Source organism: Mobula birostris, chromosome 29 (assembly GCF_030028105.1).
Source record: "Mobula birostris isolate sMobBir1 chromosome 29, sMobBir1.hap1, whole genome shotgun sequence".
In the NCBI taxonomy this organism is placed as follows: Eukaryota; Metazoa; Chordata; class Chondrichthyes; order Myliobatiformes; family Myliobatidae; genus Mobula; species Mobula birostris.
Genome location: NC_092398.1, coordinates 23,366,315 through 23,383,563, shown reverse-complemented (window position 1 = coordinate 23,383,563; position 17,249 = coordinate 23,366,315). Strand labels below are relative to the sequence as shown.

Here is a 17,249-nt window from a genome sequence, read left to right as displayed (position 1 = left end):
AAAGAGATGGTTATTGACTTCGCGGGGGAGGGGGGCGGAAGAGAGGTCAACCAATAGCACGTCCTAATCCAGCCACGTAGTCACCACGGGCCAACAAAGCTCACTCAAAGCTTCCTCATCGGGTTGAAGAATTTGCCATTTCCCTATTGACCCTCACTAACTTTTAACTGACGCACCACGGGAAGCGTCCTATCCGGATGCACCACGGCTTGGGACCGCAACCGCTCGGTCCGAGACCGCGAGAAAGTGCCGAGCGTTGTGGACCCAGTTCAACCAGCCTCCCCTCCACGGGCTCTGCCCACACTTCTCGCTGCCTCAGTAAAGCAGCCAAAGACCGCGCCTACTCCGGACACTCTCTCTTCTCCCCTCTCCCATCGGGCAGAAGATACAAAAGCCCGAAAGTCCGTACCACCGGGCTCATGGACAGCTTCTATCCCGCTGTTGCTGAACGGTTCTCTCGCAGGATTCGATGGGCACTGTGTCTCGTTCCGGCCCTTTCAGCTTACTGTCTGCTTCCACTGCACTTTCTCGCTAACTGAAACACTTTATTCTGCATTCCTTTGTACTGACTCGATGCACAGATGGACGGCATGTAAAGTTCTATCACTGTACTTCGGTACATGTGACAATAATAAACCGACTTACCAATTTGGTTAGTTAAGTTTGTCCTGTTGACTGACTGCTGACTGATTCGCTGTTTCTGTCTCCTTCCCCTCTCCCGCACATCTTTTTTTTAACTGACAGACAATGCCTTTGACTACGACGGATTCTTTGAGCGCAAGATCGCGGAGAAGAAAGAAGATCATACCTACCGTGTGTTCAAGACCGTGAACCGGAAAGCGGCGGAGTATCCTTTCGCGGAACACTATGCTGAGCCCACGGCGGAAGGACACGACGTGTCCGTGTGGTGCAGCAACGACTATCTGGGAATGAGCCGACACCCCCGCGTCCTGAAAGCCATCATGTAAGTAGAAGGACGAACCCCGCCCACACACGACTTCCCACAGCCATCCACGTACACTCATTAGCCACTTTACTAGCTACACCTGTTCCACCTGATCATTAACATAAATATCTAATCATCCAATCACACAGCAGCGACTCAATGCATAAAAGCATGTGGACACGGTCAAGAGGTTCAGTTGTTCAGGCCAAACATCTGAATGGAGAAAGAAATGTGACCTAAGGAACTTTGACCTTGAAATGATTGTTGGTGCCAGATGGGGTGGTTTGAGTATTTCAGAAGCTGCTGATCTCCTGGGCTTTTCACGCACAGCAGTCTCCAGAGTTTACAGAGAATGGTGTGAAAAACAACAACAAATCCAGTGAGTGGCAGTTCTGTCGGCGAAAGGGCCTTGTTAAAGAGAGAGGTCAGAGGAGAATGGCTAGACTGGTTGAAGCTGACAGGAAGGCGACAGTAATTCCGATAAACACGCGTTACAACAGTGGTGAGCTGAAGATCGTCTCTGAATGATGTGGGTGAGGAACAGCAGCAGGAGACGACCAACATATGTTCAGAGGCCACTTTATTAGCAACAAGAGGTAGCTGGCAAAGTGGCCAATGAGTCCAAACGCAGCGCTGAGTCAGCCCGCCAGAAATATGGGCTCGGGCAAGTGAAAATGCCCGGGAAAGGGTCCTTCACTGTTCCACGAGGCACGGACCAGCACAGTGGCGGAGCGGGTAGAGCCGGGGCTTTGCAGTAGCAGAGACCCGGTTTCATATACATTCAGGCGTAGTGGACAGAGAGGAAGGCTACCTGATCTAGCAGCGGGACCTGAACCAGCTGACAAAATAGGCTTTGAATGGCAGATGGAATTTAATTCAGACAAGCGTGAGGTGTGGCACTTTGGGGAGGACAAACCAGGCTAGGTCTAACGCGGTGCAGCGGTAGGCACTGAGGAGTGCGGTAGAACAGAAGGATCTGGAATGAAATGTTGACGGTTTATTATATACCGTATATGTCTTTATCTGTCTATCTATTTATGCAATCACTCATTCAATTTTATTTATTTACTTGTTTAGAGTTCAGCAAGGTAACCGCAAAAGAGAGGGCGCAATGCAGTAAATGATAAGATGCAAGATTATAACAAGATAGGTTGTGAGGTCAAGAATCCAACTTCCAATACTAGAAACCCATTTCTTCTTTCTTCTTTGGCCCTTGGCTCCCAATGGAGCATAGGCCTTGATGACCCCCTCTCTCCATCGTCCAAAGTCGGAGGTATATTTGGAGTTTATCAATGTTTCTGCCATGCATTCTATCCGCTGTACAGAGGATTGGCCTATAGTTTCACTGGAGCCCCACTGGCCGGCCTTACCCGTTTCCACCTCTCACGACAGGGACGTGGGGTTGGCCTTTAAGAGGCAGACAACCATTTAATAGACTTATAAAAGCGGGTAGAAGTGCTTCTAGAGCTTGGTGTTTTGAAGCTTTTGTATCTTAGGCCCGATGGGGAGGAGAGAAGAGAGAATGTTTAACTGGTTGGGCCAACATTGTCGGCTGACGGGCTGCACAGTTCCATGCTGAGTTGGACTACATGAAAGAGCTTAACCCAGATAAATTGGAATTTAACCCAGTTAAATGTAAGGCATTGTATCTTAGTGGGGGGAAATGCATGGAAACAATGCACTCTTAAGGCCACAATCCTCAACAGTGTGGCTGAGCAGAAAGACCTTGGGCTCCGATTTCATAGAAGTGGCTACACAGGTCGATTAGGTGGTTGTGGGCATATGGAATGTTTGATTTTATTAGACGAGGCATTGAGTTCAAAAGTCAAAAGCAACTTTATAAAACAGGTTTGGCTGCATCTGAAGTATTATTGCATACAGTTCTGGCCGCCTGCTGTAGGAAAGATATTGAGGCTTTGGAGAGGATGCAGGAGAGGTTTACCAGGATGTGCTATCATGAGAGGCTGGATTGTTTTCTCTGCAGCGCCGGGAGGTTAAGGGGGACATCTGCTAGAGGTTTACAAGATTATGAGAGTCATTGATGGAGTGGACAGAGTTTTCGTTTCCCGGGGTTGAAATGTCTAACACCAGAGGACACGCATCGAAGGACTGGGGGTGGCGGGGGGAGGTTCAAGGAGAATGTGAGGGGTAAGTCTTTTACTCAGAGTCGTGGATGCCTGCCTGGTATGGTGATGGAGGAAAATATGTTAGAGGTTTTAAAGGACCTTTGGATAGGCACGTGGATGTGAGGAAGATGGAGGAATATGAAGATGGTGTAGGTTGGAGGAATTAGTGTTTGAGTGTTTTTGATTTGCTTTTTGGCTGGTTTGGCAAAAACATCGGGGGCCGAACGGCCTGTTCCTGTGCTGTACCGTACTGATCTGTGATCTAAAGACCACCAGCATCCTAACAAATACAGACACGCGCTCACGCACACCGATCTCAGCCAGTTACCGCAAGAAAAGTCAACAGACAGCAGAACAAGTGCGTTCATGTGCGTGCCAATAACCAGCCACCCACAACTCCTAGACACCTTAGATTGATCCTAGTCCAGTCCATGCCCTTCCTTCCCACTTAAACGAGGCACCACACGAGAATGGCAGGATACTTGGTAGTGTGGAGGAGCAGATAGATCTAGGGCTACATGTCCACAGATCCCTGAAAGTTGCCTCACAGGTGGATAGGGTAGTTAAGAAAGCTTATGGGGTGTTAGCTTTCATAAGTCGAGGGATAGAGTTTAAGAGTCGCGATGTAATGATGCAGCTCTATAAAACTCTGGTTAGGCCACACTTGGAGTACTGTGTCCAGTTCTGGTCGCCTCACTATAGGAAGGATACGGAGGCACTGGAAAGGGTACAAAGGAGATTTACCAGGATGCTGCCTGGTTTAGAGAGTATGCATTATGATTAGAGATTAAGGGAGCTAGGGCTTTACTCTTTGGAGAGAAGGAGGATGAGAGGAGACATGATAGAGGTGTACAAAATAATAAGAGGAATAGATAGAGTGGATAGCCAGCGCCTCTTCCTCAGGGCACCACTGCTAAATACAAGGGGACATGGCTTTAAGGTAAGGGGTGGGAAGTTCAAGGGGGATATTAGAGGAAGGTTTTTTACTCAGAGAGTGGTTGGTGCGTGGAATGCACTGCCTGAGTCAGTGGTGGAGGCAGATACACTAGTGAAGTTTAAGAGACTACTGGACAGGTATATGGAGGAATTTAAGGTGGGGGGGTTATATGGGAGGCAGGGTTTAAGGGTCCGCACAACATTGTGGGCCAATGGGCCTGTACTGTGCTGTACTATTCTATGTTCTACGCAAGGAGACAGACCCCAGGTGTTCAATGCGACCACGCCTGATCGGCCCCAGCCGTTTGCCAGATCCGCATTGGCCTCGGCCCTCTGATATTATTTAGGAAGCTTCCGTATGACGTACCGGCCGTGACTAGTGCGCTACCCGCAGGGAGACGCTGCAGCACCACGGCGCAGGAGCCGGAGGGACGCGCAATATCTCAGGCACCAGCAAGTTCCACGTGGATCTGGAACGGGAGCTGGCGAGCCTTCATCGGAAGGACGCCGCCCTCCTCTTCTCGTCCTGCTTCGTGGCCAACGACTCCACCCTCTTCACCCTGGCCAAGATGCTGCCCGGTATGAGGCGCGGAGGGGGCGGGGGGGGTCAGTGTCTGGGGGAGTGAAAGGAGGAAGAGGGAGAAAAGGGAGAACGAGGAGAAGGGAGTGGGGGAAGGAGGGAAGGGAGGGCGAGAGGGGGAGGGAGAAGGAGGGGAGGAACGGAGAGAGGGGAAAGGAGGGGAGGGAGGGGAGAGGGGCAGGGAAGGGAGAGGGGGAAGGAGGGGAGAGGAGAGAGGGGAAGAAGGGGATGGAGGGGAAGAGGGAGAAGAGGAAATGGGAAACAGAGAGAAGGAGGGGTAGCGGAGGGAAGGGGAAAGGAGGGGAGAGAGAAGAAAAATGGAGGATGAGGGGAGAGAGGTGAGGTGGGAAAGGTGAGGGGGAGAAGTGATGGGAGGGGTGAAGGGAAGAGAGGGAAGGGAGGGAAAGAGGAAGGGAATGAGGAGAGGGTGAGAGAAGGAAGGAGAGGCAAAGTGGAGGGGGAGTAGAGGGAGGCGAGTGAAAGAGGGCAAGCAATCGGTTTAACAGTGCGTCTGAATCCGGCAGGTTGTGAGATTTATTCTGACGCCGGGAACCATGCCTCCATGATCCAGGGCATCAGGAACAGCAGGGTGCCCAAATTCGTCTTCCGGCACAACGACGCCCAGCACCTGGAGCAACTGCTGAGGCAGTCGGACCCCAAGACTCCAAAGATCGTGGCATTTGAGACGGTGCATTCGATGGATGGTGAGGAGCCGGCACATGCTGCCAGAGCCAGACAGAGTGGAAGCTGCTGGGACGGGCTGGCTAGAGGGGAGTCAATCTTAAATTCAGCCTATTAAAATGGCATTGGCTTTCCATAAGACACAGGGGCAGAATTAGACCATTCGGCCTATCAAGGCTCCTCCGCCATTCCACCATGGCTGATTTATTCTCCCGCTCTACCCCAATCTCCTGATTTTTCCACATAACCTGTGACGCCTTTACTAATCAAGAACCAATCAAACCCCGCTTTAAATATGACTTGGCCTCCACAGCCGTCTGTGCTAATGAACTGCACTGATTCACCATCCTCTGGTTAAAGAAATTCCTCTTCATCTCTGTTCTAAATGGACACTCCTCCACTCTGAGGCTGTGCCTTATGGTCTTAGACTCTTCCCACTATACGATACATTCTCTCCATGCCCACTCTATCTCGGCCTACAGTATTCCGTAGGTTCGAGAAGATCCTCTTTCATTCTTCTAAGCTCCAGCGAGTACAGGCCCAGAGCTATCAAACGCTCCTCGTGCGTTAACCCTTTCATTCCTGGGATCATTCTTGTGAACCTCCTCTGGACCCTCTCCAATGCCAGCACGTCCCTTGTTCGAAATGGTGCCCAAAACTGCGCACAACACGCCAAATGCACTCTGGGCCACGACTCATGACGCTACCTTTTCTGTTCCGCCCAGGTGCAATCTGCCCCCTAGAAGAGTTGTGCGATGTCGCGCACAGGTACGGGGCAATCACCTTCGTGGACGAGGTGCACGCGGTGGGGTTGTACGGAGCCCAGGGCGCCGGGATCGGAGAGCGGGACGGCGTCCTCCACAAACTGGACATCGTGTCGGGAACACTCGGTAAGTCAGAGTTAGCTCTTTCCCACTCACCGCAGGGACGGGGACGGGGAAAGGGGGGACGGGTTTGGACCTCACGGCGGGGCGATGCAATGTGGATCATGTCAAATGGATAGAGCGCAGTAAGTCCGCAGATGCGGACACGCTCGCTCGCGTTGTGCGTAAGAGGCCGTTCAGTTATCCGATCCCCGCTGGCCCTCAACTGTGATCTGATCGAAATATTCATGAGAGGCACAGACAGAGTGAAAGCGCGCAAAAAAAAGGGAACCGAAAAACGGGAGGGCAAGGTTTAAGGTGAGCGGGGGCGGATTTTAAAAGGAACTCAAGAGGCGGAGTTTTTTTTTAAAGCAGCGGGTGGTGGCTGTCCGGAACGAGCTGCCTGAGGAAGTCATTAAGACAGATACATTAACAAAGTTTAAAAGGCAGATGAACAGGAACATAAATAGCAAAGGCGAGCAAATGAACGAACTCAACAAGGTGACATCCACTACTAAGGGCATCTTCTTTCTTTATTTATTTAGTTCGAGATACGGCGCGGTAACAGGCCCTTCGGCCCAATAAGTCCACGCCGCCGACTAACACCCATGTGACCAACTAACCTACCGGCTTAGGAATGTGGGAGGAAACCCACGTGGTTATGGGGAGAACGTACAGACAGCGGGAATTGAACCCGGGTCGGTGGTGCCGTAATTACGCTAACCCCTGCGCTACCGTGCTGCCCCATTTCCACCACCGGGGCGGAGGTATTGGACCCACACGACGCTTTAGGAGCAGCTTCTTCCCCCATTTCTGACTGGTCCATGGACAATCACCTCGTTATTCCTGTTCTGGCTCTTCCTCTATTTATGTATTTGTTGTATCTTAAAGTATTTTTATACCTTGCACTGAACCGAACAAATTTCAGACCTTAAGACACAGGAGCAGAATCAGGCCATTCGGCCATCAAGTCGGCTCCGCTATTCCATCATGGTCGATTTACTATCCCTCCCAATTCCATTCCATAAGACACAGAAGCATAATTAAGCCATTCAGTCCATAAATTCTGCCGCGCCATTCCATCGTGGCTAATTTACTATTCCTCTCAATTGCATTCTGTGAGATCTCAATCCTATTCTTCAGTAGTGGTTAGTGTAGTGTTCAACACAATGCTATACTGTACCAGCCGCTGTCTGGAAGGAGTTTGCATGTTCTTCCCGTGACCACGTGGATTTGCTCCGGGTGCTCCAGTTTCCTCCCACAATCCAAAGATGTACCGGTTGGCCAGTTAATTGGCCATTGTAAATTGTCCCGTAATGAAGCTAAGGTTATATCAGGGGTTGCTGGGTGGTGTAGCTGAAAGGGACAAAAAGGCCTACTCTGTGCTGTATCTCAATAAGTAAGTAAGTAAATAAATAAATAAATAAATAAATAAATAAAGTGGCCGGGGGCAGAATTGGGCCATTCAGCCCATCAATTTTACTCCTGTACCTACGGTGGCCACAAGAGAACAAGGTGGAGCGGTGGGTCACTCTTAGTCTGACCCCTACTCAGCGATGTGTTTGGCATAGGTGACCTTACCAAGAGTTAAAGCATAAAACCCTGACTCCAGCCAACATTGCTCTCCAGGTCCTTGAGGCACGCAAGCCTCCGAACCCAATGACAAGGTTGTGGCTCGCTTGGAGGAACCAAAGGGGATAACCGTACTTCACTCAGCTTCACTTGCCCCATCATTAAAATGTTCCCATAACCTATGGACTCACTTTCAGTGACTCTTCATATCATGTTCTCCATCTTTATTGCTTATCTATTCATGATTGTTATTTATTTATTTTTGTATTTGCATAGCTTGCACACTGGTGAACGTCCAAGTTGGTGCGGCCTTTCATTGATCATATCATGGTCGTTATTCTATTGCAGTTTTATTGATTATGCCCGTAAGAAAATAAATCTCAGGGTTATACATGGTGATATGCGTATACTTTGATAATAAAGTCACTTTGAACTTTGAGCCCTTCTGATTTCCCTCTTAACCTTGTTCAGGAGACTGCATAGGAATCAGTAAGTCATTATGTAACTTTGTGAGGATGAACTTGGAGTCTGGTGTGCGGTTTTGGTCACCCCACCTACAGGAGGGATATGGAGGTTTTGGAGAGGGTGACCAAGATGCTGCCTGGATTAGAGGGGGTGAGCTATAAGGAGAGGTTGGATAAAATTGGCTGTTTTCTCTGGAGCGGTGGTGACCGAGGGGAAAGCTGAGATGTTATGAAATGCATAGAGAGAGGGTAGACACAAACACGAGAAAATCTGCAGGTGCTGAAAATCCAAAGAGTAAACAGTCGACACTTCGGGCCGAGACCCCACAACAGTCTCACAAGGGTCTCGGCCCGATACATCTACTGTTTACTCTTTTCCATAGATGCTACCTGGCCTGCTGAGTTCCTTCAGTATCTTGCTTATGTTGATAAGGTCGGCAAATGTCCCACCCCCACCCGCACTATGGAAACATCTAATACCAGAGGGCATGCACTTAAGGTGAGCTGGGCAAAGTTCAAACGAGATATGGGGAGGGATTCTTTTTTTTAACACAGAGAGAGGTGGGTGCTTGAAATGTGCTGCCAAAGGTGGAGATAGATACGAAATGGGCGTTTAAGAAGCCGTTAGACATGAAAATACAGGAAATGGAGGGATGTTGTCCACGTTCGGGCTCAATCTCGTGTACAGACGTCTATGCTGGACTGTTCTATAATCGCGGAGGATGGTGATTTGGCTCTCAGGGGAATTTCTCAGGAGATGAAGGCTGGGAGTTTCTCGGTGGATTGTTTTCTCTGGGGCGAGAAGTTTATAAAACTGCAAGAGGCAGAATTACTGTGGACAGTGAGAATTTTGTTTTCCCCAGGGTGGGAATGTCAATTGTTAGAGATCGTACATTAAAAGTGAGAGGAGATAAGTTTAAAAGAGATGTGAGATGCCAAGTTTTGTTACAGAGAGAGCGGTAGGTGTCTGGAATGTGCTGCCAGGGGTCGGTAGTGGAAGTAGATACGACAGAGAACTCTAAAAGGTTATTAAACAGGCTGAATGTGCAAGAAAACAGTGGAGGGATATGCACCATGTGCAGGCAGACGGGATTTAATTTAATTTGGATTAGCGCAGTCAATGTGGGCCGAAGGGCCTGCTCCTGTTCTATATTCCATAATATAGCGTTGTGGAACAGAAGGAAGGAAGAGGGTTGAGGGTGGAGGTGGGAATGGGGGCAAGGGGGAGGGAGCAGAGGAGGTGGGTAAGAAGGGGAGAGAGAGAAATGAGGGTCGAAGGGGAAGAGACGAATTAGAGGGCAGGGAAATGGAGGGGAAGGGTATGGGGAGGCAGGGAATTGATAAGGAGAGGGGAAGAGACAGGAAGGGTTGCACAGAACGGAGGGAAATAGAAGAGGAGGGGTGGAAAGTGTGGGAGAAGGAGAAGGGACGGGAGAGAGGGGAGGGAAATAGAGAGGGAGGGTGGGGAGAAGATGAATGGAAAGAGGGGAAGGGGTGGGGGACAGGAAGAGAGACGTGAGAGAAAGGGGAGAGAGAAGTGTAATTACAGCCAGTGAAGTAATTGGGAGGGGCGAGCCAGGAAGTAAGGAAACTGCCGGGGGCTGGGAGTGGGGTGTGTGAGAGCCGACTGTGACCCGTCTCCCCTCGTCTGCAGGGAAAGCCTTCGGCTGCGTGGGCGGCTACATCGCCAGCACGGCCGCACTGGTGGACGCTGTGCGCTCCTTCGCCGCCGGCTTCATCTTCACCACGGCCCTGCCTCCCATGGCGCTGGCCGGCGCCCTGGAGTCCGTGCGCACCCTGCGGGGCCAGGAGGGCCGGCTGCTGCGGCGCGCCCACCAGCGCAACGTACGGTACCTGAGGCAACTGCTGGTGGACGCGGGACTGCCCGTCATCAATTGCCCCAGCCACATCATCCCCATCCGGGTGAGTGCGGTGCGCCATTACAACGCCCGGGGTTGGGGAAGTGGGGTAGGTGGAGGACCTCGCGCCCGTAACCGGAGACACCGGGCCTGGGCAATCTCACCAACAACCGGGGTTAAACACTCAGAGCGCCGGAGGTGATCCCCGAGTTGGGCAGCGTCCATGGAAGGAAGTGGACGGCTATTTCACTTTTCAGGCCGAGACCATCCAGGTCAGTCCATGTGAAAGGTCTCAGACCGTAACGTTAACTGTTTATTTTTCTTCCCCTGCGGATGCTGTCTGACCCGCTGAGACTCTACAGCGTTCTCTGTGTAACTCCAGGTGCCAGTGTCTGCCATCTCTCCTTCTCCGTACAGCCGGAGATATCGGGCTGATATCGTCCTATAAGTCCAGTGATACACGCTGCAGAAGTCTCACTGTAGCACCTGGTTAGCGAGTACCAATATAAGCTCATGGGATAACCAGGAGATGTGGTAACCTTATCGTTAACCGGGATATAAGATAATCTCACCAATAACCAGTAACGGGTCGCACTAGGGTAATCAGTGAAAAATAGCTTCCCCCCACCACCACCACCACCCCTTTGAGGCGGGGCATGGTAGCGTAGTGGTTAGCGCAATCACTTTACAGCTCAGGAGACCAGGGTTCAATTCCCGCCGCTGTCTTTATGAGGTTTGTGTGTTCCTCACATCCCAACTAGCAGAGCCGCCCGTGGATATTCAGTCTTGCTGTCCGTTCCGCAGTTTGCGTGCGATAGGCCAAGTTTTGGGGTTACAATTAATTACTGCGCCCTCCCTTAACGTGGGGACTGCCCCTGTGTAGAAAACAGCAAGCAATGGTACTGGGAGAGACTGACCCAAAGCTGAGCATCCGGATCGTCTCATCTCACGGTGAGTGGGGCCGCTGTTAGTCAGAATGACCCTTGATGTTGCTTCCTAGTTGCCTACGCAAGCCTGGGCAGTACAATATGGCGAGCGAGCTGTTGCCCGTGTAGCAAGCTCCCACTCTTCACACATCTAAACCCAAGGGAACGGCACAGACCGATATAGTTTGGTACCTGCCGCGTCACAGGAGTTGCCAGTCAGTTTCGAACTCAGCGTAGGATCACCTTAGGGATTTCAGCTCCAGATTTTTTCCCTCATGGTTTCCTCCCGAAGCCTTCCCCATGAGTGGGTATAGCCGGAAGGCAGCGGAGGTTTAAAATCAGAGTTTTCCTTCTCCTTGATGAGCTGCCAACCACGGCTGACGAGCTTCATCTGCCCAGAGTGACTGGTTTTAGGGCGCCAGTGACCCGCCTTTGCTCTTTCTCCTGTCAATAGAAACAGTTGTGCCGGACTTAGTAGCTAAGGCACACGTGAAGGCCAGGAGCTGGACTAGTTTGTCAGAGACTACCTGAGACGCACGCCATTGGGAGCATTTAACAGATAGTGGGAGCTTGTCTCCCCATTGCCACCCCCCCCGCTTTAACAACCTCACTGTACACCCAAAGATTAGCTTCATCTGCCACATGCACATCGAAACGTAGAGTGAAATGCGTCGACGTGCCGGGTGGCAGCCCGCAAGTGTCGCGCAGCTCCCGGCGTCAGCGTAGCATACCCACAACTTTCCATCCCTAACATATGGACCTTTGGAATGTGGATGGAAGCCTGGAGGAAACCCACGCGGCCATGGAGAGATCGTGCTAATTCCTTACAGAGAGTGGCGGGATTTGAACCCTGATCGCTGGTGTTGCTGGTGGTGGAAATACGTTAGTAGGGAAGTGGCGTTAGGTAAATTGAAGGGATTGAAGGCAGATAAATCTCCAGGGCCAGATGGTCTGCATCCCAGGGTGCTTAAGGAAGTAGCCCAAGAAATAGTGGATGCATTAGTGATAATTTTTCAAAACTCGTTAGATTCTGGACTAGTTCCTGAGGATTGGAGGGTGGCTAATGTAACTCCACTTTTTAAAAAGGGAGGGAGAGAGAAACCGGGGAATTATAGACCGGTTAGCCTAACGTCGGTGGTGGGGAAACTGCTGGAGTCAGTTATCAAGGATGTGATAACAGCACATTTGGAAAGTGGTGAAATGATCGGACAAAGTCAGCATGGATTTGTGAAAGGAAAATCATGTCTGACGAATCTCATAGAATTTTTTGAGGATGTAACTAGTAGAGTGGATAGGGGAGAACCAGTGGATGTGGTATATTTGGATTTTCAGAAGGCTTTTGACAAGGTCCCACACAGGAGATTAGTGTGCAAACTTAAAGCACACGGTATTGGGGGTAAGGTATTGGTGTGGGTGGAGAGTTGGTTAGCAGACAGGAAGCAAAGAGTGAGAATAAACGGGACCTTTTCAGAATGGTAGGCGTTGACTAGTGGGGTACTGCAAGGCTCAGTGCTGGGACCCCAGTTGTTTACAGTATATATTAATGACTTAGATGAGGGAATTAAATGCAGCATCTCCAAGTTTGCAGATGACACGAAGCTGGGTGGCAGTGTTAGCTGTGAGGAGGATGCTAAGAGGATGCAGGGTGACTTGGATAGGTTGGGTGAGTGGGCAAATTCATGGCAGATGCAATTTAATGTGGATAAATGTGAAGTTATCCACTTTGGTGGCAATAATAGGAAAACAGATTATTATCTGAATGGTGGCCGATTAGGAAAAGGGGAGGTGAAACGTGACCTGGGTGTCATTATACACCAGTCATTGAAAGTGGGCATGCAGGTACAGCAGGCGGTGAAAAAGGCGAATGGTATGCTGGCATTTAGAGCGAGAGGATTTGAGTACAGGAGCAGGGAGGTACTACTGCAGTTGTACAAGGCCTTGGTGAGACCGCACCTGGAGTATTGTGTGCAGTTTTGGTCCCCTAATCTGAGGAAAGACATCCTTGCCATAGAGGGAGTACAGAGAAGGTTCACCAGATTGATTCCTGGGATGGCAGGACTTTCATATGAAGAAAGAATGGATGAACTGGGCTTGTACTCGTTGGAATTTAGAAGATTTAGGGGGGATCTGATTGAAACGTATAAGATCCTAAAGGGATTGGACAGGCCAGATGCAGGAAGATTGCTCCCGATGTTGGGGAAGTCCAGAACGAGGGGTCACAGTTTGAGGATAGAGGGGAAGCCTTTTAGGACCGAGATTAGGAAAAACTTCTTCACACAGAGAGTGGTGAATCTGTGGAATTCTCTGCCACAGGAAACAGTTGAGGCCAGTTCATTGGCTATATTTAAGAGGGAGTTAGATATGGCCCTTGTGGCTACAGGGGTCAGGGGGTATGGAGGGAAGGCTGGGGCGGTGTTCTGAGTTGGATGATCAGCCATGATCATAATAAATGGCGGTGCAGGCTCGAAGGGCCGAATGGCCTACTCCTGCACCTATTTTCTATGTTTCTATGTTGTGAAACATTACGCTAACCACTACGCTACCGTGCCAAGACTAGATACTTCTAGGACCCAAACCAGCATCCACACGGGGTGGAGAAGGTCTGGGGAGGAGTGGGGGCGGAATGGTGCTGTCTTTAACCGGCCGCTGTTTGTCCCGAAAGGTGGGAGATGCCGCCAAGAACACGGAGATCTCTGACGTCCTCCTAAGCCAGCACGGCATCTACATCCAGGCCATCAACTACCCGACAGTGCCCCGCGGGGAGGAGCTGCTGCGGCTGGCTCCTTCCCCGCACCACCAGCCCCACATGATGGGCCGCTTCGTGGGTGAGTGACGGGAAACCGTGGCATTGGGTGTGTGGGTGGGGGGGGGGGGGGGCGGGAGTTTCTGAACTCTGACGAGCCGCTGACCGTGGAGGGAGTGCCGGCAGAGGGGCGCAGACAGTGACCAGCTTTCGCCAGCTTGAGATCTTGCCCCTTTTCACCACACTGGGGGTGGGGGGGGGAGGCCCTGCGATATGCAAGGAGGCAGCAATCTCGAAACATAGCCGAGATAGGCCCTCCAGCCTATCATGTCTGTGCCGAATGCGAAGCTGAATTGAACCAAATCTCGTCCCGTCCATGTCCCTCCATTCCTCACATAGTCGTAGAACAGCAGACTACAGGAACAGGTCTTCGGCCCAAAATCTTCTGCTATATTTCTCTCAGTGGCCGCTTTATTGGGTACACTTGCTCGTTATTGCTAATATCTAACCTGTCAATCAAGTGGCAACTGTCACTAGGATCCGCCGCTTAGTAATATGATCAGAGAGGCACAGAGAGAATCTGCAATTACTGGCGAGTACTCTTCTTGTCTCATTGGAAGGGCACGTGAATTTACACAACCCAGTACCCGTGTGCATACCTACTAAGCTCTCCCGGCCCGCCATAAACAGTCACAGAACAGAAGAGTTAACACCAGTAACAGGAGCCTATGCTGGCCATGTGTTCCTCGTGGTCCTGTTCCGATCTCCACGTGTCCGCGGGGGGCTCAACTTTCATGATGGTTGGTATCAGGTGCATTTGAAGGTCCTAACTCTTATAGTGTTCCTCATCATTTCAAATGATTTTCAAAACATTTCCATCCTGTAGGCTCCAGGTCACCTGACCTACCTGGGTCAACTTCTTATTGGCTCTGGTCGAAAGCTACAACCAACGTTGCTCTATGATCTCTGCCCCCGGTTTTGTGCTTTTGTTCTTTTCAATTCTGACTGTTCAGTTCTGGTCACTTTTCTTGACATAGGAGTAAAACAGACCATTTGGCCCATTGAGTCTGCTCTGCCATTCCATCATAGCTGATATATTATCCCTCTCAGGCTCCTGCCTATTCCCCGCAACCTTTGATGCCCTGACTAATAAAGAACCTATCAAACTTCACTTTAAATATACCCAATAACTTGGCCTGATCTGCCCTCAGTGACAATGAATTCCACGGATTCACCGCCCTCTAGCTAAAAGGACATCCCTCTATTCTGAAGCTGTGCCCGCTGGTGCTAGATTCACCCACTATAGTCTATTCTCTATTCATAATTTATACTCTATTCTTGGTTGGGGCAACTGTAACGAAAATGAATTTCCCCCAGGATCAATAAAGTATGACTATGACTATAGGAAACATCCTCTCCACGCCAACTCTATCTACGCCTTTCAATATTCAATAGGATTCGATGAGATACCACCATCCCCCCCACCCCCGCCCACACACATTCTTCTAAACTCCGGCGCGTACAGGCCCAAAGCCAACAAACACTCGTCATATATTAACCCTTTCATTCCTGGGATTATTCTTGTGATCCCAAGAATCAACCGGCCAACGTAAGGAGGAGCACTTGATGACTTTGAGGCCTGTACTTGTTGCAGTCTCCCCTGGATCCTCTCCGATGCCAACACATCCTTTCTTAGATAAGGAGCACAAAACTGCTCATAAAACTCCCAAGTACTTGGATTATCCAGGAACCTGTGTATCAAACTCCACTTTAAATATGTATACCCAATGATTTGGCCTCTACAGCTGTCTGTGGCAATGAATTCCACAGATTCACTGCAATTTGGCTAAAGTAATTGCTCCTCATCTCTGTTCTAAAGGGACGTCCTTCTATTCTGAAGCTGTCCTTCTTCTCCCAGGCTCCCCCACTATACGAAATAACCCCTCCACTCTATCTAGTCCTTTCAATATTCGATAGGTTTCATTGAGATCCTCCTCCCTCAGTCTTCTAAACTCCAGCAAGTACAGACGCAGAGCCATCAAGTACTTCTTTTCATTCCTGGAATCACTCTCATGAATCTCCCCTGGATCTCTCCAAACCAGCATAACCTTTCTTAGGAAAGGGGTCAAAAACTGTTCAATGTGCCTTATAAAGCCTCAACGTTACGTCCCCTTTTATAGTCCAGTGCCCCTTGAAATGAATGCTAACATTGCATTTGCCTTCCTCACCACCAACTCAACCTGCAAGTTAACCTGCACACTGCCGCCGTTTCTAACTGCTTCACCGATCACTCCTGGTAACGATCAATGGTCTCTTGTTTCAGACTGCCTGGTGGGTGTCTGGAAGGACCTAGGCCTGCCCATCCAACACCTGTCCCCGACGGCCTGTAGCTTCTGCCAACGGCCCCTGCACTTCGAGCTGATGAGTGAATGGGAGCGCAGCTACTTCGGTGGACCAGAGGGCCAGTACATTACAGCACGCGCCTGAACCACAGCTCCAGCACTTTGGTCCGGGCAAACAATTAAAACAATGAGTCCTGGACAAATTATAAAAGCCAAACCCCTCGCTATAATGCCTACATGACATATTCCCTTCACTGTTATACCGACACACCCCACACACCTCTCCAGAACACCAACACACTGACGCCACTCGCTGTAACACCGACACACCCCTCAATGTAATACCAACCCACCCCACACTCCACACCCCTCTCTTCAGTTGTCCATCGAAATCCGATGCCGACGTCCACTCCTTCAATGGTGAGATCTTTGATGACTATACACCCCTCACTATAACACCAACAACCCCCCCACACTCCTCAACTGCACCCCTCACTGTATTACCAACCCACTCCTCAGGCCTCAACCAGTACCCCTCACTGTAACACACACCCCACCCTTCACTGTCCACCAACACACCCCTCACCCCTCACAGTAACACCGACACACCCCGCCCACATCCCCACCGCATCAGTGTAACATGCTACTCTTACCCGTACGTCTCACTTAAGCACCAGTGTTATCCCGAGGTCACACCTATCAGCCGTTTTTCCCGTGCACGCAAAGTGCCGCAGCGGTCCTGGACAATGCCGACCACCTCAAGGTCTCTTTCCCACCACTCCTCCAAGGTTGGCCACCATACTAAAGAACTCAATCCACTATTTTCAAATATCCACACAACTGCATACACTCAATACAGTTCCACACACCATATAACCGATTCACACAGCTCAGCTTTCTGGACCGCTACAGCCATTTAAAACCTTAACTGAACAAAAATTATGTTCCCTGACACTTGCTGTAAAGACTCAGTAACAATAAACAAAAATTTACAAAATGCCGTTTTTCTTTGATATTGTGATGCTATCACAGCTCAGGGTGTTCTGCAATTCAGAGTTCAATCCCAGTGGCGTCTGTAAAGAGTTTGTACGTTCTTCCTGTGTGCACGTGGGTTTCCTCCAGGTGCTCTGGTTTCCTCCCACAGTCCAAAGACGCACCGGTTATCAGGTTAATTGGTCATTGTGAATTGTTCTGTGATTAGGCTAGGGTTA

At 50.2% G+C, this 17,249-nt stretch overlaps 1 protein-coding gene across 2 annotated transcripts in view; it reads left to right on the top strand.

Moving 5' to 3' along the window:
- Positions 1 to 17,035, top strand: part of LOC140190304 (5-aminolevulinate synthase, erythroid-specific, mitochondrial-like) — a 29,091-nt gene extending 12,056 nt beyond the window's left edge. For both annotated transcript variants that reach the window (XM_072246914.1, XM_072246913.1), the window contains 7 exons: positions 745 to 964; positions 4,403 to 4,587; positions 5,113 to 5,292; positions 5,995 to 6,159; positions 9,823 to 10,091; positions 13,616 to 13,778; positions 16,020 to 17,035. In XM_072246914.1, coding sequence (XP_072103015.1) covers positions 745 to 964; positions 4,403 to 4,587; positions 5,113 to 5,292; positions 5,995 to 6,159; positions 9,823 to 10,091; positions 13,616 to 13,778; positions 16,020 to 16,183 — 1,346 coding nt within the window. In that variant the 3' untranslated portion in view covers positions 16,184 to 17,035. The remainder of the gene's footprint in view (positions 1 to 744; positions 965 to 4,402; positions 4,588 to 5,112; positions 5,293 to 5,994; positions 6,160 to 9,822; positions 10,092 to 13,615; positions 13,779 to 16,019) is intronic.
- The last annotated feature ends 214 nt before the right edge of the window (positions 17,036 to 17,249 follow it).